General features: G+C 48.9%; 2 protein-coding genes across 3 annotated transcripts in view; one reads left to right on the forward strand and one right to left on the reverse strand.

Annotated features, from left to right (window-relative positions):
- Positions 1–9,616, forward strand: part of ZCCHC17 (zinc finger CCHC-type containing 17) — a 71,925-nt gene extending 62,309 nt beyond the window's left edge. For both annotated transcript variants that reach the window (XM_062190833.1, XM_062190835.1), the window contains exon 8: positions 8,733–9,616. In XM_062190833.1, the coding sequence (XP_062046817.1) occupies positions 8,733–8,894 (162 nt within the window). In that variant the 3' untranslated portion in view covers positions 8,895–9,616. The remainder of the gene's footprint in view (positions 1–8,732) is intronic.
- A 679-nt stretch (positions 9,617–10,295) lies between these two features.
- FABP3 (fatty acid binding protein 3) lies at positions 10,296–17,846 on the reverse strand. Its single transcript, XM_062190836.1, has 4 exons — positions 17,691–17,846; positions 13,588–13,760; positions 11,784–11,885; positions 10,296–10,571 (listed from the first exon to the last, which is right to left on the reverse strand). Exons 1-4 carry the CDS (start codon positions 17,761–17,763, stop codon positions 10,518–10,520), a joined length of 402 nt encoding a protein of 133 aa, XP_062046820.1. The 5' UTR covers positions 17,764–17,846; the 3' UTR covers positions 10,296–10,517.
- Positions 17,847–20,111: the final 2,265 nt, after the last annotated feature.

The raw sequence follows: 20,111 nt of genomic DNA on the forward strand, positions 1-20,111 counted from the left end.
TCAGAGTGCTCAGCACTTAGAGGTTATGGAGATGAGGATGAGCCAGCAAAGAAGACCGGAAAGGAACAGCGCAGGAAATTGACTGAGAAGTGAGAGAATGTAATGAAAATGAGGTAAGGAATATGTGCATTTAGACTGTTTCATCAAGAAAATGAGACCCAAGAGTTTGGCCATCAAGAGACCATTGATGACTTTGATAAGAACTCTTTCAGTAGTGGGCTGGCAACCTGAGGACAGCGTTCATGAGGTTGGCTTTTTTCTTTCTCTCTAATGGAAACTCTGATGGCATGCTTAATTATTGTTGAGGATGAGCCGGTACAGAGGAATAAAGTGACACAGGAGACAGTGCAATTTCCAGAATGATGGCTTTGAGTTGCAGAGAAGGGATAGGATTCTGTGTATAGCAAATTAGTAGTAATGTAGGACAGTTCACCACTTCCTGAAAGACCTTTCATGTCTTTACTTTGTGCTGTCTTCCCTCTGGCTTACAGGCCCTCACTTCCCTTCTCCCACCAGTACCACCATCACCACCACCACTTCCCCACCTGCCAAACCATGTTCATGCTTTGAAGCACAGCATATTACACAGCCTTCATAGTGCCATCCTCAGAGTCCTTGGACTTACATCGGTTTATTTCCCAGGTGTTATGGCATACTGTTTGTACTTGTGCTACATTGCCCTCTATGGATTACCTAGTATTTTAGTCTTTCTCCCTGCCTAGACACTTTGTTCCTTTAATTCATGATCCCTGATTTCTAACCTCATGTAACCATTTTTAACCATTATTATTATTATTATTTTAAGATTTATCTATTTGAGAGGCAGTTACAGAGAGAGGGAGAGATAGAGAGGTCTTCTATTCACTGGTTCACTCCCCAAACAGCCACAATGGCCAAAGCTAGGCCAATCTAAAGCCAGGATCCAGTAGCTTCTTCCAGGTCTTCCACATGGGTGCAGGGGCCCAAGCACTTGGGCCATCTTCCACTGCTTTCCCAGGTCTTCAGCAGCGAGCTGGATCAGAAGTGGAGCAGCCAGGACTCGAGCTGACATCCATATGGGATGCTGGCACTGTAGATGGCAGCTTAACCTACTGTGCCATAGCACTAGCCCCTAACCATTATTATGAGACAAATTAATGGATTTTCCTGCATGTTGGAAGGTACTCAGTAAATGTGTGTTGAGTGCATGTACTGTATAGCTGTTAGAGGTTATTCTTTCCCTTGTTTGATGAACTTGGCTCATGTTTGGAGGCGATGGTGTCAGGCTCCACTGCTGAGTGTTTACTTTGCAACTCCCTCCCCCATAGCACCTGCATAATGCTTTCCTCTAGAAGGCACTAAAGTCTAAGTGTTTCCCTCATCTTCTGAGCAACACTTTATGTTATTGTGACTCTTTAAAGTACTTTGTATTAGTAAATATCAGTAAATATTGTGAATTGATTGAAAAACCTTTTTTTTTTTTCCTTCTGATCCTTGCTTTTTCCTTTCTAAACTGTGATACACTGGTATGTTGTAGGCAGAGTATACCCATGAATCACCTTCTATCCTATATCCCAAAATTTATCCTATTTATTCTATTTATCCTATTTATTCTATCCTATATCCCAAAATTTATTTATGTGTTAATCAAATCATCTCTTGAGAATTAGTCATTTCTCAAAAATAAATGCTTGCTTGGAGCCAATGTTGTGGTACAGGAGTTAAGCTGCTGCTTGTAAAGCTGGTGTCCTGTATCTCAGTGCCACTTTGTATCCTGGCTACTCCATTTGTGATCCAGCTCCCTGCTGATGTGCCTAGAAGGGAGCAGAAAATGTCCTAAGTACTTGGGCTCTTGCCACTCATGTGGGAAACGCAGATGGAGTTCCTGGCTCCTGGCTTTGACCTGGCTCAGCCCTGACTGTTGTGGACATTTGAGGAGTGAACCAGTGGATGGAAGATCTCTATGTATCTGTCTCTCCCTCTCTGTCACCTTGCCTTTCAAATAAATAAATCTGAAAAGAAAGAAAAAGAGATGGTGGGATTGGGGAACAGAAGGGAGAGGAATGAAACATACCAACTTGATTGATTTATGGCTAAATTAGCACCTATTTGTTGGGAGGTGTTGTTAGGTACCAAACTTGATGTGGTTATGGGGCTGGTGTTGTGGCACAGTGGGTTGGGCTTCTACCTTTGATGCTGACATTGCATATGGGCTCCAGTTTGGGTCCTGGCTGCTCCACTTCTGATGGTGGCCAGGGAAAGAGAGGGAAAGGGGCAGCAGAGGATGGTGCAGGTGCTTAGGCTCCTGCTGTCCAGGTAGGAGACCCAGATGGAGTTCCTGGTTCCTGGCTTCAGCCTGGCCCAGCCCCAGCCCTGCGGCCATTTAGGGAGTGAACCAGCAGATAGAACTTTCTCTCTCTCTCTCTCTCCCCTCTTTCTCCCTCTCTCTGTAACTCTGCTTTTCATTTGAAATTAATTCATTTAAACAAATAAATAAATCCTGAAAGAAAATAAATTGATAGGACTAAAAGAACATCTTTGGGACCCACCATGAATCAAATCCAGATTCTACCACTTGGACAAGTCCCTTCAGCTCAGTCAACTTCTCTGAGGTTATACTTTTCTTTTCTGAAAATACATGGATAGTTATCCCCACTTTGTAGATTTGTTGTTGAAGGTTAGATGAGATATGTATGCAAAGGGCCCAGCATCCAGGTGAGCAAGTACTCAATAAGTGCTCACTTCTTCAGGTTTTTTTTTTTTTCTTTTTTAAAAAAAGTTTATTTATTTATGTTAGGAAAACAGTTGCAGATTGGTGCCTCCTCACACGGGGCACCAAAATGTTGGGAAGAGAATCGCAGAATAGAGAGGAGACAGTGTACGAATTTACAGCCAGACTGAATTTATTCAGAGAAAATAAATCCGTACAAGTTTCGTGACCAACTGCCCATGTACACACTGATGCTACACGTGGCAGAAGGCCCTGACCCCAGGGGCCAGGCCTTTTTATATTTTAGGAGGGCTGGGGATGGGGATTGGGTAGGGGGCAGCAGGCAGAGGGGAATTCCTGGAACTGGTCTTTCAAGTGTTCAGAGCAACTGGTCTTTCAGGTGGCTGTTAAGAGGTGGGGTATGAAGCAATAGGATGTGAGACCCAATTGAGTTTCAAGGGCAAGGAATACATTCCAAAGTTTATCTCTTTTGGGCAATGAGGGAGAATGGCTGAGGCTTATGTCCTTGTTCCATCAATTTATTAGGAAATCAGAGAGAGAGAGAGGTCTTCCATCTGCTAGTTCACGCTCCACATATGCCTACTGAGCCAGGCCAAACTCAGAAGCCAGACACTTCGTCTAGTCTCAAGCAGTTGGGCCATTAAATCTATCTGCTGCCTCCCAGGCACATCAGGCAGGAAGCTGAATCAAAATTGGATGTGGTAATTTTATCTCAGTCACTCAGCAATATGGAATATAGGCATCCCAAGCAGCATCTTAATCTGCTGTACCATAACGCCTGTCCCTTCCTTTCTCAGTTTTTGTGTTTGTTTTGTTTTTCTGTCATACTTGGATGCTGCTGTCAGGACTGTAGAGAAAATAAAGGGATTAGCTGCTCAAACAAGAGTATGTGCCTTTGAAGGGTAGTTACAGAGAGAATTGAGCAACAGCTTCCTTTCAGTTCTCCCTCCTGGCTTGTCATGAGCTCACACCTCTGAGTCTTTTTTCACCCTTTTCTCTTTCTCTTCTCATGTGAATACAGTCAAGGATCCAGAAAATTCTGGCTTTTGGGCTTTCTGGACCCCAACTTCCAATTGAAATGGCTATTCTTTTGTTCTCTCTCTCCTCTCTCTTTTTTTTTTTTTTTTAAGATTTATTTATTTATTTATAATTCAGAATTAGAGAGAGAGAGAGAGAGAGATCTTTCATCCGCTGGTTCACACCCCAAGTGGCTACAACAGCCAGAGCTGGGCCAGGCCAAAGCCAGGAGGAGCCAGGAGCTTCTTCCAGGTCTCCCACATGGGTGCAGGGGCCCAAGCACTTGGGCCATCCTCCACTGCTTTCCCAGGTGCATTAGCAGAGAGCTTGTTTGGAAGTGGAGCAGTCAGGACAGACTCACTGGCGCCCATTTGGGATGCTATCACTACAGATGGTGGCTTAACCCCAGTGCTGGCCCCATTCTTTTGCTCTCTAGCCCAGGGCTAGACACACATGAAAATGACACCACCTGGGGGAGGGTTGGACTGTCTTTGTTCAGGCTGCAAAAACACTTTCACATTGAGATAGAGGTCTACAAAGCCATCTCCCAGGTCTGCCTTGCTAGCTAGAGCTCACGTTTCAGCATGTCAGTTTTCTAGTGCTTCTTTTTCCTTCTAAGTCTATCTAAGAGAGTGAAAGGAGTACAGTGCCTGACTCTGTATAGCATTCTTGTTGCCTTAGCCTTTGTCAATTCACTTCACTTCTCTCTGAATTGCACTTAAAAAAAAAGTTACCATTTCTCCACTTGTCAGTTTTATTATTATTTGAAAGATAGAAACTCCTATCCACTGACTCATTCCCCAAATACCTGGAGCCAGGATCCCAGTAACTTGAGCCCTCATCACAGCTTTCTCCCAGGTTGGTTAGCAGAAGACTAGCTATGAACCAGAGCCAGGAGTCAAAGCCAGGTATTCAGATAGGAGACATAGGCATCTTAATTGCTAGGCTAATCGCCTACCCCAAGTTGCATTTTTTTATCTGTAAAATGAGAGTAATTTATGAGTTTTGGCTCTGACATATTATCAGATGAGGGATGCAAAAAGTTTGATAAGTGCTGTTTAGATAAGACAGTATTATTATCCTCATTTATCCAGGCTGGGCTCGGCTTGGAAGGAATTGGTGCCAAACTCTACATTTATTTATTTCCCAGGACACTGTATTACATAAGGTAAGGCCTGTAATACCCTGTGATGGACTTCAATGGTCTTGCCAGCCTGGAAGGTGCAATGCTACAAGCCAAACCATTGATTTGTCAGCTCTCGGCTCCTCCCGGCCATGGCTGCTACAGTACTATAATACCATAATGTGGGTCTGGGAAGCTTTGTTTCCTACTACTCCATTGAAGATGCCAAGAAAGAATTTAGGTTTAATCTCTTTTGAAAACATTGACTCATCTGCGGTAGATATTTGGCCAGACTGTTAGAACACCCTGAAATGAAAGAAAAATATTCCTAGATACCACTGAGTGCCTATGTTGTATCACCACAGTTAGTACTTATTAATCCTCATTGCATCCTTCGAAATAGGTACTTTATTTTCAGTTTACTGAAAAGAAAACAGGTTCAAAAAGTTAAGTCCCTTGTTAAGTCACATAAACAAGTGACAGAGCTGGAATTTTCTTTCTGTCTTAGTCCAAAATTGTTGTCCCGACCACCTTCCACAGGGCCTCCCATCACAGTACAGGAAGAGGGACCATATGCTACATAGAAAACTCTGGAGATTCCCATTGACACCAGCTACATGCAGATCCCTCTGCCTTGGGATCTGGGGCGAGTGGCTTTCACGTTCTGCAGGCCGTAGGTTCTGTCATTAAATCATCACAGCCATATGACTAAGGTGCTATTCTTATCTGTTTTCCATTCGAGGAGACGAGGCCTCTGTGGGGTGAGATGACTTGCCCAAGGTTACAGAATAGTAAGTGGTACAGCCAGAACTGAAGTCTAGGTCGGTCTACCACCTGCCTCAGAGTTCTTTCCACCATTTCTCAGAGACAGCTGATAAGAGGAACAAGTGCAGGAGCCTCACTTTCTTCTGTTCTTTCCCCTTCTCTCATAATCTCTCCCTCTTTTAGAAACCTTACCAAGGCAATAAAGATCTTTGAAACTTCAGGAAAAAGGTTTATGAAGAGCTTAAAAATTGCCTGGCCTGCTCCATATAAGTCAGGGAAACTGCTTCCTGTCCTTTGTATAGTGTTGTATTGTTACTTTCAGCACGGTGTGGTGGGTGTAGCATTGGGAAAGTTCTTTCTGAGCTTTGTTCTTTATCAGTATGATATCTTCAAGGTACTGTAAATATTAAGATGATAAATATTCAAAGGTAGCAAGTAGAGGCTCTTTAACTGACAGTGGTTCTTTTCCCTGGCAGCAAGGTCTAATAGAAACCAGTCTGGGAGTCAGGAGTCCTAAGTCTCTCTCTCTGGTTCTGTGACCTTGGATATGTGAGTCATTGTCTCTAGATGGAACAGGTAATCTCTAGGGACTGCTTTCAACCTTTATGTCCTGCTTTTTACTAATGTCAGTAATAGATGGTTGGCTTTTTGTTTTTAATATTAATTTATTTGAAAGGCAGAGGAAGAAGAAAAGAAAGATCTCTCATCTGCTGATCACACCCCAAATGCCAGCAAAAGCTGGGGCTGGGCCATGCCAAAGCTGGGAGCCAGGGATTCTTTCCAGATCTCCATGTGGCTGGCAGGGACACAATCAACCACCTGAGCCGCCATCTGCCACCTCCCAGGTGCATTAGTAGGAAACTGAATCAGAAGCGTGGAGTAGCCAAGAGCTAAACCAGGCGCTCCAGTGTAGGATACAGATAGCTTAACCTGCTTTGCCACAGTGCCCACCCTGGTTGTTTTTTTTTTTTTTTTTTTTTCTTTTTTTTGTAGATCAAACTGAACAGGTTATATGAAAAAGACTTAATGAACTAGAAATTTTTATTCTCTACCTCTTCCTCTATTCAGTTCATTCCCAAGTTAACACTTGTTACTAGTTTGTGCCCTTTCCAGTGTTTTCTGTATTAAGTGTATATAGGTATGTATAAATACATATACACCACATGATGTGCACATATAATGGTACTTCAAAAAAATTTTTGAAAATGAAATTAATGGGCCAGAATTGTGGTATAATGGGTTAAGCTGCTGCCTGCAATGCTGGCATCCCATATAGGGGCTGATTCATGTCCTGGCTGCTCTACTTTTGATCCAGCTCCCTGCTCGTGGCTTGGGAAAGCAGCAGAAGATGGCCCAAATCCTTGGGCCCCTGTCACCCATGTGGAAGACCCAGATGAAACTCCTGGCTCTTGGCTTCGGTGTGGCCTAGCCCAGTCATTGCAGCCATTTGGGGAGTAAACCAATGGATGGAAGATCGCACTATCTCTCTCTCTCTCTCTCTCTCTCTCTCTCTAATTCTGCCTTTCAAATAATAAAATCTTTTTTTAAAAGATCTATTTATTTATTTGAGAGAGTTACACAGAGAGAGAAGGAGAGGCAGAGAGAGAAAGAGGTCTTCCATCCAGTGATTCACTCCCCAGATGGCCTCAACAGCCAGAGCTGTGCCGATCCAAAGCCAGGAGCCAGGAGCTTCCTCCAGGTTTCCCACCTGGGTGCATGGGCCCAAGGGCTTGGGCCATCTTCCACTGCTCTCCCAGGCCACAGCAGAGAGCTGGATGGGAAGTGTAGCATATGGGATTCGAACTGGTGCCCATGTGGGATGCTGCACTGCAGGCGGTGGCCTTACCAGCTACGCCACAGCACTGACCCCTCAAATAATAAAATCTTCTTAAAAAATCAAATTAAAAGATACTTATTTTGATATAAAAATGTGAAAATCATGCATAGTTTCTTCATAATCATTTTCCATGAGCTTTTTTTTTTTTTTTTAGATTTATTTATTTGAGAGGCAGAGTTATAGTCAGAGAAAAAGGTGTTTCATCAGCTGGTTTACTCCCTAGATGGTCGCAACAGCTGGAGCTGGGTCAATCCGATGCCAGGAGCTTCCTCTGGGTCTCCCACTTGGGTGCAGGGGCCCAAGCACTCGAGCCATCTCCTACTGCTTTTCCAGTCCATAAGCAGAGACCTGGATCGGAAGAGATGCAGCCAGGCCACGAATTGGCACCCATATGGGATACTGGCGCCACAGGCAAAGACTTAACCTACTATGCCACAGCACCGGCCCCTCCATGAGCTTTTTAAAGACCCCTTGTGTGTGTATGTAAAAACCCATATGGGGTCAGAGTTGTATAGCTTGTAAGGCCTCTACTTGCAATGTCATCATCCCATGTGGGTGCTGGTTTGTGTCCTGGCTGCTTCATTCCTGATCCAGCTCCCTGCTAATGGCCTGGGAAAGCCGCAGAAGATGGCCCAACTACTTGGGCTCCTACCACCCATGTGGGAGACTTGAATGAAGCTCTTGGTTCCTAACTTTAGTCTGGTACAGAGCTGGCTGTTGCAGCCATCTGAGGAGAACCAGCGGGTGGAAGATGTCTCTCTCTCTCTCTGTAACTGATTTTTCAAATAAATAAATAAATCTTTAAACCACACACACATATGTCATATACATTGGAATCTAATACATGATGTCTTTTTCACTTGAAAGGGCAGAAAAGCAGTAATCTTCCATCCACGGGGTTCACTCCCCAAATGCCTGCAATAGCCAAGGCTGGGCCAGGTTGAAGTCGGTAGCCCAGAACTCCCTCAACTCAATCAAGACCCGAGTATTTGAGCCCTTACCACTGCATTCCAAGGTATACATTAGCAGGAAACTGAATTGAAAGCTGAGCAGCTGAGACTTGAACAACCCAGCCACTGATGTGGAATGCAGGCATCCCAAGTAGCATCCTAACCACTGTGCCAAACACCCAAACCCTCTGGTTAGTTCTTCAATATTTGCTTTATTGCTTTTAATTAATGCCTCATAATGTACTAAGTGACCTATTGATTGGCTATATGCTATTATTTTTAAAACCAGATATACCCACACAGTGTTGAATTTTTAAATTTTCTTTTCAGGAAAAGAAGAAAAAGAAACATAGAGACAAGAAGTCATCTGACTCTGACAGCTCAGACTCTGAGAGTGATGCAGGCAAGAGGGCCAGGCACACACCCAAAGACAGTAAGGCAGCAAAGAAGAAGAAAAAGAAGAAGAAGCACAAGAAGAAGCATAAGGAGTGAGACTAGGAAGAGCAGAGGGGGTGGCTGAGAGAATCAGGAACCAGGAGCCTAGTGCCAATGAGCCCTGGGTCCTGAGCAACTTAATGTGGCCTCCCACCCCGCTGACTCTGCTCCCATGGGAGATGGCTTTCCTCATGTAGCAGGCAGGTTTGGGAGTTAAGAGTTCAAAAGCAGCTGCCTAGCTGAGTTACTGTTTCCTTGTCACACCCAGATCCTTTGCAGTGACCTCTGTGTCTACCCATTCATTCACACAACTTCTTCACTCACTGGGAGGTCATGTTACCCTCCCCAGCTGCCACTGCCAGAGCTGGATTCCTAGGGGTCTAGGCTAAATCCACAGGTCCTGCTGTGGAGGTGAATCTGGCTGTAGTTGGACACAGAGTGATTGGCCCCTTCCTCCTGTTGGTCTGTGTTGGGCCAATTGGTGGGTGGTCTCTGCCGCATCCAGCACAGGAGCAGGAGACCGGCAGCAGGAGGCAGAACACGGTAAGAAGTGGTGCTCACTTCTCCCAGTCCCCCAACACCGTTCGCCTGTGCTGGAAGTGACAGCCAGTGGCCACCGTCAGAAAGGAGCCATCCAGCGTGACTGAGCTCGTGTGTGACATTCCAGCAGAACACTGAACCAGACATCTGAAGCCAAGATCATTGCTCTACTTTGTATCTGCTACCGTGTGAGTCAGTCGGTTCCACTTCAGATCTCTGCTTAAATTCCTGGCACTAAATGGAAGTGTGTTTGGTTTTAAACTTACTGAAAGTTCTTACACCTGTAATCCTCTTCCTAGGTAACTTACAGGCTTAAAGTCACTGAGCCTGCATTAATTGACAGGAAAATACTTAATATGTTACCTTAGACCTTGGAGAGACCAGCTGAGGTACAGAGCCAGAGGCACTAGCAGGTGCCAGCCTTCTTAGGAGATCACTTATAAGCCCTCCTGTAAGGATTGGGTGACCTCTTCACACAGTCAATGAGAGAACCAGTAAGAATTGGTAACCATGATGACCAGCCTGGCTCATAGGCAAGAGCTCAGAAGTCATCTTAGGCAGTGGGCATTCTCTCCCACCACCATGGCACAGCGTGGATCCTGTGTCCTGAGAAAGGGAAGGACCACAAGAAGAGCCAGTGCAGGGTGGGCCCACGGTGACAGGTCAGTAGTCACACCTGGGGAAGCCTCAGCACTGCCTGGACTAGAGCTCAGCTGACCGTGAGGAGGGTCAGTGTGAAACAGGTATAGGTACAGCTGTGCTGTTACTCAGCGTGGAAGGGGGTCAGCTGACAACCATCTGAGACCGTCCACGTCAGGCTCTCGTCTAATGCTTCCCCTTAGTGACCTTCAGGCAGCCTCACACAAAAGGAAACTGAGACTTCTGGCATCCTATCACCAGAGGAAACAGACAACTGGGTGGCCTTAGCTCTGCTTTATTGACCTCAGAGCACCCTTTGGATGCAGTTAAAAAAAGAAGCCACATACACAATGAGAACTGGAACTGGATCCAGGCTGATGCCACCTGACCCCAACTAAGGCAGATTTATACAAAACACGAGAGGAAAAAAATGAGGCAATGTGGTGCTGAGTTGAGGGGTAGCCGGCTGGCAGAGGAGCAGTCAGTGACGGTGCGGGCAGGTCATGCTTCTTTCTCGTAAGTGCGCGTGCTAACTGTACTGCCGTGGGTGAGCGTCTGGAAGGAAAGACAGAGTTAGATGGGGGCGGGCAGAGCAAGGGAAGCTGTCAGGAGCACCCTTCACGTTACTGACTATAGTAATCGTCACTTCAGTACTATGTGCCAGGCACTTGACACATATTCGTTAGAATTCCTCTTTTAGAAATTTGGAAAAATGAGCTTTGAGAGAGGAAGTAATTTGGTTAAGATCCTGGAGTGTTTATCTTTCCCCTACACCATTCAGCTTCCTTCCTCCTTAGTGCAGGCACATAGCAGACAAATAGGTGAGTAAAAATGGCCTAAGATGCTTGGGAAAAGGCCTTGCTAGGCTACCAACTTTCCATTCCCTTCCTGTCTTGGGATAGTGCCTGGGCAGAGCTCCAAGCTTCCACCATCCGGCCTGGTTTAAGAGCCAAGGCTATGTCCTCACCATGGTGCAGTTGCCCAGTGAGGATTTGTCTTTCTCATCACCAAAGCTAAGCACCTCATTCTTATTTAAGAGTCAGTGCAGGTTACACTCACCCAAGAAGAATATGCTATGGAAATGCCACAGTGAGAACTTGATGCCGTACGGTTAGAAGGCAGAGACCAGGTTATGGGGAGAGTTCAGTCAAGGCTGTGTTTTCCAAGTGAAGTCCCCAAGCTTATCCCAAAACAGACTGCACTGAGAGGAGGGGGGACTGCAATGGGGGAAAGGCTTATGCTGTTCAGACAAGGGCCTACCCTTATGTGTGACCATGCAGTCCTAGGGAGAAAGAAATGCTGCGATGGGAGATGGGAGCCTCCCCTAAGCATCTGGGATCATATTTGGCCCTGCTTTCCGCCTCTTTCTGGGGCAAAACAAGGTGGAAACAGAGGAGGGGACAAAAGATACGGAGTACCTGCTGTACTCCTCCCACCTCAGCTCTGTGCTGTGCATGTATGATCTCTGTAGCTCCCAGAGTCCAAAGGTTGGTGTTACTGATGCCGATTTTACAGCGGCACTTGGAGAATTTGCTTGTCTCAAGTCATACAGCCTATATGCTGAGATTTGAACCCAGGCCTGTGTTGAACCCAAAGTCACCACAAAAAACTCCCACATCTACTCTTTGTCCTCTGCCCCCACCTCTTTTTCCCAGCCTCTGGGCACCCAGGGAAAGGCCTTAGCTTTTTAAAGCAGGCTTGGGTAAAGGGGCAATCTAAAGGAGCAGAAGTAACCAATTAGGTGAGGCTTAAATTTGCCCATCTTACCAGGATGAGTTTCCCGTCACTGAGCTCCCGCACAAGCGTTGTCTCCTGGCCATCCCACTTCTGCAGGTGGACAAGTTTGCCTCCATCCAGTGTCACAAGGGACTGTGGAGAGAGGGTGGAAGCCTGAGCAGCGATCTGAGCCAGGACTGAGGTGCAGAATGGGTCAGGATACTGAGGACACAACCTCTGACCCAAACTAGGGAGGATGCGGGAAGCAGAGCTCAAGCAGCCCACCTCCAGCCTGTCTTCACGGGATGTCCAGTTCACCTCCAGCCTCTGCCCCACTGCTTCCTGGTTGGGGGAGGGACTGTCATACATTGGGTGAGTAGGGAGATACAAGGAGTTCAGTGGGGCTAGACAGCCTGGCCCTGAGATGGGGCAGGAGTCTTCAAGGTGAGGTGATCCACAAAATGTCTAAAAGACCCCCAGTGATGGAAAGTATTGATTAATTAAACTTCTCTCCCCTCCTTGCCCCCATCATGTGACTTCTACGGCTAAGGGCAAAAATGGCAAGAACCTAGGACTGGGTGTCCTTGCAGTGATCTCAGCCCTGGGTCAAATGCCCACGTCATCCCCCGGCTGCTACTGGCATGCATCAGCTAGTTCTCATTTGGCAGCTCTCCCAGGTCTCTTGAGGAATTTGGGGGCGCTAGGCCAGACTAAGGAACCCTGACTGAGCAGGTTCAGTAGGAGAATTTGGGAAGACTCTGTGTGCTTGGGGATGCTCATCTCTGTGCTTTCCTAATCTCCTTATTCCTCATCCTCTTCCCCCAAGTCTTTTTGCCCACTTGGAACAGATTATTTTTGGCCTAGACATCCCAGGTGACTGCTGTTACGTTTTACCTTGAGAATTGGGCAAGTTTGGGAAGGTAGGGGAATGTGGTAAGGTAGCTTCCTTTGTCAAAGGGAGGCTGCCACTCATGGATACCATCCCTAGCTCTGCTGCCTGCCTCCTGTGTGATCCCAGACTGGACTTCAGCTCCTCTCCCTCTGTGAGAAGACCAGACCCCACCCTGTCCTTCCTAAGGGCAACTGTGAGGAAGAGGGGACAGCAGAGGGGCTGAAACAGGGTCATGATGGAGAGGATTCTGTGGGGACACCCTGTAGGAGTCAAAGCACCTCAGTTCTCATCCATGGCCCATTGCTGGGAGCCTGAGGCACGATGCCAAGATAGGGCCACCACAGGGTGACAGAGCCCTGAATCTGTGGGTAGATGTTCACTACCCCAGCCTGGGAAAGTGAGCAAAGACTCAGACCCACAATGCAAATGCCCCATCCAGAACATCCTGCCTGTCATTGGACTCATTGGAAATCGTTCATCAGGGTCAACAGCAAAGCCTGAGAACTGAGGTTGCAGAAGACACACATCTGAGCAGGTCTCAGCTGCTTATTCCTGGCTGCCGCCTTTGGTGTGGGAAGCAAGGCTAACCTCACACAGTGAAGGCCCTGATTTCTCCTGGGTGTTGTTCCTAAAGCACTCAAAATCACAGCTGTGGCCACATAACCGCCCCATCTATGGAAGAAAGAAACCCAGAGGTACTCCATGCCTTGTACAAGTCACCCAGCTGGAGCTGGGGTAGACATGGAGGTCAGAAGAGCATCCTAGCTCTGCTGCCCACTCCCAGAGGCAGCTGGCAGGTGTTTGCCAGTGAAAGAAAATGAGGATAGAATAAATGCGTATCTAGCACCTGGAACTTCGGTAGCCTGCACCTCGGGGTGCAATGTCAGGGAGTCAAGACTGCCAGCCCATTTCCCTTCAGGGCCTCAGCACCCTCCATTCCCCATGCCACGTTCCCTGACGCACCTTGACCTTCCTGTCATCTGCTGTTGTCTCATCGAACTCCACCCCAATCTGAAAGCTGATCTCCGTGTTCTTGAAGGTGCTGTGTGTTTTCAGGGTGATGATGTCTCCGTTCTTTTCGATGATCGTGGTAGGCTTGGTCATGTTGGCCACTTGCCTGGTAGCAAAACCCACACCTGAGGACAAGGGGCAGGTTACACTTAATAGCTGCAATGTACAAGCTCTGAATAAGTTCTAGGCACAGGTGTCGAGAAGAGGAAAAAGGGTAATCCATTGCTTCAAAGCCTTTTATGGCCACTTTTAAAATTCAGTCTTCCCCTTAGCTCTGTGGTGAATAGAGACTACTGATCCCATTAGATGAGAAACTTTAGAAACAGTATACCATAGCAACTCGGTCAGAACTGGGGTTAGTGTAAGCTGTTGCTAAGTGCCTTTCCTCTGGGAGGATTCTGTACATGGGTGATCTCGTTCACTTCTTCCTGTCCCCTTGAAGAGTGATACTCTTATCCCCTCTTTACAGATGGAAATACTGAGTTAGAGCTAAAGCTCAGGGTCCCAAATCTGGGTTGGAAGCCCAGATTGGGGGCTGGTGGTGTGGTACAGTGGGTTAAGCTGCTGCCTGCAATGCCAGCATCCCATACTGGAGTACTAGTTCCAGTCTTGGTTGCTCCACTTCAATCCAGCTCCCTGCTCATATGCCTGGGAAAGCAGCAGATGATGGCCCAAGTCTTTGGACCCTGGCCATCCACATGGAAGACAGAGATGGAGTTCCAGGCTCCTGGCTTTGGGCTGGTCTGGTCCCAGTCATTGTGGCCACTTAAGTGAACCAGCAGATGGAAGATCTCTTTCTCTGTCACTCTGCCTTTCAAATAAATTTCAAACAACAACAACAAAAACCCTCCAGAGCTTATATCACTGCTCAACCACACGACCTCTCAAGATTAGAGCCTTAGGTTGTCTTCCAGGACACCTCAAGTCAGGCACTAATGGAACAAGAGACAGACTTGGCCTTCCAAAGCCTCAGGAACAAGAATTTTCCACCTTTGGAAGTTTTTACTCTGAACCATGAGAAACATTAATGCTTTTGTCCCCCACATATGACAAGGCATTTTCGAAGCCTCCTACCTATGATCCAGGAGGTGGATTTAAAGGGAGTATATCCCATTATGCACATACACGTAAGAGAGGCCTAAAGTAAGAGCAGCAAGACTCAAGCCCAGGTCCCCTGATTCCTATTGTAAGATCCTATAAGAGGGGCCAGCATGGTAGGTAAAGTCGCCATCTGCAGTGCTGGCATCCCATGTGGGTGCCAGTTCAAGTCCTTGGCTGCCCCACTTCCAATCTAGCTCCCAGCTAACAGCCTGGGAAAGCAGTGGAAGATGGCCAAAGTACTTGGGCCCCTGTACCCAGGTGGGAGACCCAGAAACAAAAAACTCTATAGGAACTCTCTTGACCCAAGCATGGCTTCCCTGGATGCTGGGCAAAGCCCAGGTGTCCTACAAGCAGTGAAGAACAAAGAACTCTTAGGCTAAGGCTTGACTACTCCATGAGGTTATCCTAGGATCTGTCCTTTTGTCTCCAACCTCCCATCACAACTTCACTGTCCCTTCATCCCCAGAGCCTATGCTGGCTGGCTTCTATGAGGCAGGAGGGCAGCCCAGTATGGTGAAGTGGTATGCATCAAGTCTCCAAGCAGCGCAACCCCGTGCCAGCTGACACCTAGGTACGTTTTAAAAAAAATTTGTTTGAAAAGCAGAGTGACAGAGCTCCTATCTGTTGGTTCACTCCCCAAGTGCAGCAACAGTTGGGGCTGGGCTAGGCCGAAGCCAGTAGCCTTCCCAGGTGCATTAGCAGAGAGCTGGATTGGGAGTGGAGCAGCCAGGACTCAGAATCGATGCTCTGATAGGGGATGCTGATGTCAAGGCAGTGATTTAACCCACTGTGCCACAATGCTATCCTGTGCCTAGGTAGTTTGCATGAGCCCATGAGTTGCTTTGCTTAATGCTTAGGACAATGCTATAGGATAGCTTTATTATCCCCAATTTATAAATGAGGCCCAGTGAAGTATCTTGGCTGAGTTGAAAACAGTCACTGATTAACCTGGATTTGAACCTAGGCTCCAAAACTGTTCTATGCCTTGGGTCATTCTGCCCAGCACGTCCTCAGTTCAGGCACTCAGACCACCAGTTGTTTGTGGTCACTGGTACCACGTTTTTGCTCCCTGAGAACCCTTGGTCTGTCTGCAACAAGAGGGATGGGCTGCCTAGCCAGTGAGGGACCCGGCCTTGCCTGCTGGTGTCAGAGTGACCCAGGCCAGTCAGTCCCCAGCACAGAGCAGGGTCTTGTCACTGCACCTGGAGCTCTGTTTGCTTAGGACCTGCCCAGAGGTGTGGAGTGTTTGAGGAGGGAAATCACTGTGGGATGAGTGTAGGAAAGTAAGAACTGGGCAGAGTTTAGGAGACTCGGGAAGAGCTGGGTTTCCTTAGAAATGAAGCCAAAGCCATTTACTGAGAACTGAGGGTCTTTTCTCTGTAATGAGGAAAAGCAGGCTGAAGGGAGTCTCAGCCCCTCACGTAAGAAACTGCCCAGGAACAGGTCTCCAGGGATACCTGCTCCCTGGCTGAAGCTGAACAGGGTGGTAAGGCTGGTGTAACTCAATTCAGAGATTCAGCTCCTTGGCCCTAATGTCTGCTTCGTGGGAACAAACAAAACTTGGGCCCTCCGGCTTCCCCAACAGCTGCCGTGGGCCCCCGCTTCTCCGAGAACGCAGTCTTCCTGGAGTCACTGGCATAGAGCCCGGGCAGGGGCAGGGGCAGCACTCTGGCCCCAGGAGCTGTATCTGGAGGCCCTGTTCCAGGAGCGAGTGAGGAGCAGAGGTGTAAGAGGTATAGGAAGTGGGCTTCCCTACCCCTGTGCAGCCCTCCTGCCTTGGGAGGAAATCATGGACCGAGCTCAGCCATGAGCACCATTCCAGTTGTCCCTATTCCAGCCTGCTGGACTAGATTAGTCTCGTAGCTGGGAATTGTAGAGAAAGGGTGACATGCTGTAAGCCCAAACCAGGAGCGGAAGACCTGCCAGCCGCTAATCCCTTCCCCTACTTCCTACTCACAATGCCTGTAGGGTAGTGGGAAGAGCTCTGGGTTGTGGATCTAGAAATCTTGGGTCTTCCTAACAGTTTAGCTGTGGAATTGGTAGGAGATCCTCCGCTGTCTGGGTCTCGGTTTCTCTTTCTGTTGAGCTAAGCAAGCTATAGCCGTGTCCACGGTTCTTGCCTGTAAGAATCTTTGAGTCTTTAGTCTTCATCCCAACACCACACAGCAAGCCAAGCCCTCCTGGACCAACACACCTCACCCTCTGCTGTACCCTAGAAGGCTATGGCTTTCTCCACCCTGACCCTCACACTGCATTGGTTCAGCGTCAGGTTGTAGAAAAGGCCCCAGCTGGTGATGGGCCTCTTCCCCCACTCTACCACAGCTCTCACAGCGACCAAGACCTGTGTACATACCTCTGCAGGACAAGGTCAGACTGGCCGGCGAGAAAAGAGGGCCTCCAGCGAGAATCCTCTACCCAACCCCACATGGAGGGGCAGGGGTTGTTGCTACCTGAGCAGATCCCGGCCTCACCTCTTCCCCTTATCAGATTCACCAATTCACCTTTTCCCCAACTCAAGCTCCCTCCTCCCGGGTATCTCCTATATCCAGAGGCCATAGTACACTCCCTGTCAGCCCCATTGCTTTTCTAGGTTCAGTCACCGGACATTTCCAGACCACCCATGCTCCTGGTTTTCTCGCCTCCCCAGCCTCCCACCTGCCCATCTTCCTCGAAAGCACCGCCCTGCCCCCACATCTACAGGCACAGCTGCCTCTCCTTCCTGTTCCTCCCTACCTGGAGAGCCCTCTCCCAGGGTGGGACCAGGACACCTCCTCCCGACGGGCCCCTCATGCCCCGGCCCGGGCTGCCAACCTCGCGTTCCCCTGCTCTCCGACCTTAATGAGGCAGGATGCCGGGGCACACAGGGCAGTAGCCACGCAAGGATCGCTGTGCCGGGCTCGGCGTGTGGACAGCGTCTTCCCAACCCAGCATCCTGAGCCCCGCTGGTCACTCACCGATTGACTTCATGTAGTCATCGAAATTCTTGCTGTCCACCAGCTTCCAGGTTCCCACGAAGGCGTCCACCATGGTGAGAGTGAGCGAGGCTGAGAAGCTGTGAGAGCAGGCGTGCAAAGACTCCCGGAGCGGCGGCTCCCTAGCCGAGCTGCCGCTTTAAATAGCCCTTGCATCACATGATGAGACGTGGCCCACGCCCCCCAATGGCTCCCGAAATAGGAAGCCCCGGGCTGGCGCTCACCCGCGAGGGGCTGGCCGCCCCTCCCCCAGCCCGCCAAGAGGGGAGGAGACAAACCCGTGGCACTCCGCTCTCCTGCGTCAGCGCGGGTGCCTGGCTTCTGACTCCCTGCCCCAGGCTGGCAGGACTTGCCCCCTTCCCTGTCTTCGGCGCTCTTGGGAATCCGAGAAGGAAGCCCCTGGAGCGGGTGCGGCGAGCCAGGACGCACGCCGCGCTAGGGCGCACGCCGCGGACCTCCTCCACCCCACAGTCCCACCACGAGCTTGGAGTCCGAGCAGAGATGAGAATAGGGAAGAAAGGAAATTCGCCCTTGGGTTGGTACTCACTGGGGAAAGCTCTGGTTGACCCTTGTGACACAGGTATCTGTCCTTTTACGAGGAAGGAGCCTGCGACTCAGGGCAACTGACAAGGTCACAAGAATACCTAGGAGAGGGGGAATTGCAAACCGGGGCTAGCAGGCTCCAGGGCTGGCGCTCTCCCGCCGCTCCCACTGCCTGGTGGCAGAGGCAACATCTGCGGCCGAGCTGCCCTGCGTCCTCGCCTGCTCCCGGTGAAAGTATGACCCTTACCTGGCGCGGCGCCCGCACCGCGCCCGCTCTGCACCTGCTTGCCCCGCCAGGTGCCTTTCCCCTGGAGCCCAACTCCCCACCCACCCCTGCCAGCATTCCAAGATTTTCTGATCTCTGAGTTTTTGTGCAAGTTGTTCTCCTCACCCTCTTTCAGAAATGCTGTCGATTCCATCAGCCCGAGGCCCCCTCCCCCACCTGTGGGACTCCACCGCCTGCCTTCTGCACTCCGCACTCCTGCAAGTCAGCCTACACTACCCTTATATTTTTTTCTCGAAGATTTATCTGAAAGGCAGAGAGAGGGAATGACGGACAGAGATCTTCCATCTGCTGGTTTACTCCCCAAATGGCCACAATGGCCAGCCGGGCCAGCACAAAGCCAGGAGCCTGGAATTCCAGCCAGGTCTGCCACGTGGGTGGATGGGAGTGAGGCTCCTATGGAATACTGACATTGCAGGTGATGGCTCAACCCACTGCCCCACAACCTCAACAACCTCAACCTCGAGGCAGGACTCACCTCCCTTAAAGAACCTGTGCCAGTGTTTGACACTTGACAACTTAAAGAACAGAAAGACCTATGGTAGTGTTAGTGTGTATTGATCCTTATTGCACACCCCAAAGGGCCTTAAGAACATTGTGTCCTTGAACTTTTAAAACAAAATCCCTGGAGCAGGCATTAAGGCGCAGCAGGTTAAACTGCTTTAAACCCAAGTCTGGGTTCACAGCATCCCATGTCAGCACTGGATGGAGCCCCAGCTGCTCCACTTCAGATCCAGCTCTCTGGGAAAGCAGCAGAAAATAGCCCAAGGACTTGGGCCCCTGCCATGTGGGAGACCAGGATGGAGTTCCTGGATTCAACTTGGCCAAGCCCCTGGCATTGTGGCCATTTGGGGAGTGACCAGTGAATGGAAAATCTCTCTTCTCTCTCTCTCTCTCTCTCTCTCTCTCTCTCTCTCCCTCCCTCCCCCTCCCTCCCTCCATTACACAAACAAAACAACAGAATCCAGAAGCAGATGTTATCATTACCCCTCCCCCCCCCTTTTAAATGGATGAACCAAATGGAGCTTTGGAACAAGACACGTGCCTAAGTCCAAGGGGACTTCAAAAAGTTGGTGGAACGTGGCATTAGAAGATATGTTCATTTTGGCGCAAAATTGCTTTAATTCCACGTGTAGTTTTTTTCATAATATATGTTTCTCCTCGAACCTTTTGAAGACACCCCCCCCCCCATAGTTAGGGGATGGGAGGGGGTATTTTTGCCAGAGACTGTGTGGTATGAATGAATTCCTGACAGAGCCAGCCCTGGACATGAGGCCACGAGGAAGCCGAGCTGCACTGAGCGTGGGCTGTCCAGGGTAGGTGTGCGGGAGCTGGCACGGGAGCCCTGGGGCCTGACCAGCCCTGCCACATGTACAAGCTGGTCCTGCCTTCCTGCCTCTCTGGGCCTCTGTTTCTCCAGGCGGAAGTCCCTGCCCCTGCTCTTCTGGGAAGGAGGCTGAGGAGGAGGAGCCCTCTTTCTCTTGAAAGTCTTGGAAAAAAAGAGATTTTGTTTATTTATTTGAAAAAGTTACACAGAGAGAAGAAGAGATGGAGATCATCCATCCACTGATTCACTC

Source organism: Lepus europaeus, chromosome 5 (genome assembly GCF_033115175.1).
Source record: "Lepus europaeus isolate LE1 chromosome 5, mLepTim1.pri, whole genome shotgun sequence".
In the NCBI taxonomy this organism is placed as follows: Eukaryota; Metazoa; Chordata; class Mammalia; order Lagomorpha; family Leporidae; genus Lepus; species Lepus europaeus.

Bases quoted from the DNA above. Each gene is read 5' to 3' on its own strand.
- FABP3 (XM_062190836.1), bottom strand. From the start codon at position 17,763: ATGGTGGACGCCTTCGTGGGAACCTGGAAGCTGGTGGACAGCAAGAAT. The intron at 11,886-13,587 runs GTGCGTCAGGGA...CTCTCTCCACAG, and splicing joins CAGATGACAGGAAGGTCAAG to TCCCTTGTGACACTGGATGG. The intron at 10,572-11,783 runs GTAAGATGGGCA...CTTTCCTTCCAG, and splicing joins GTGACGGGAAACTCATCCTG to ACGCTCACCCACGGCAGTAC.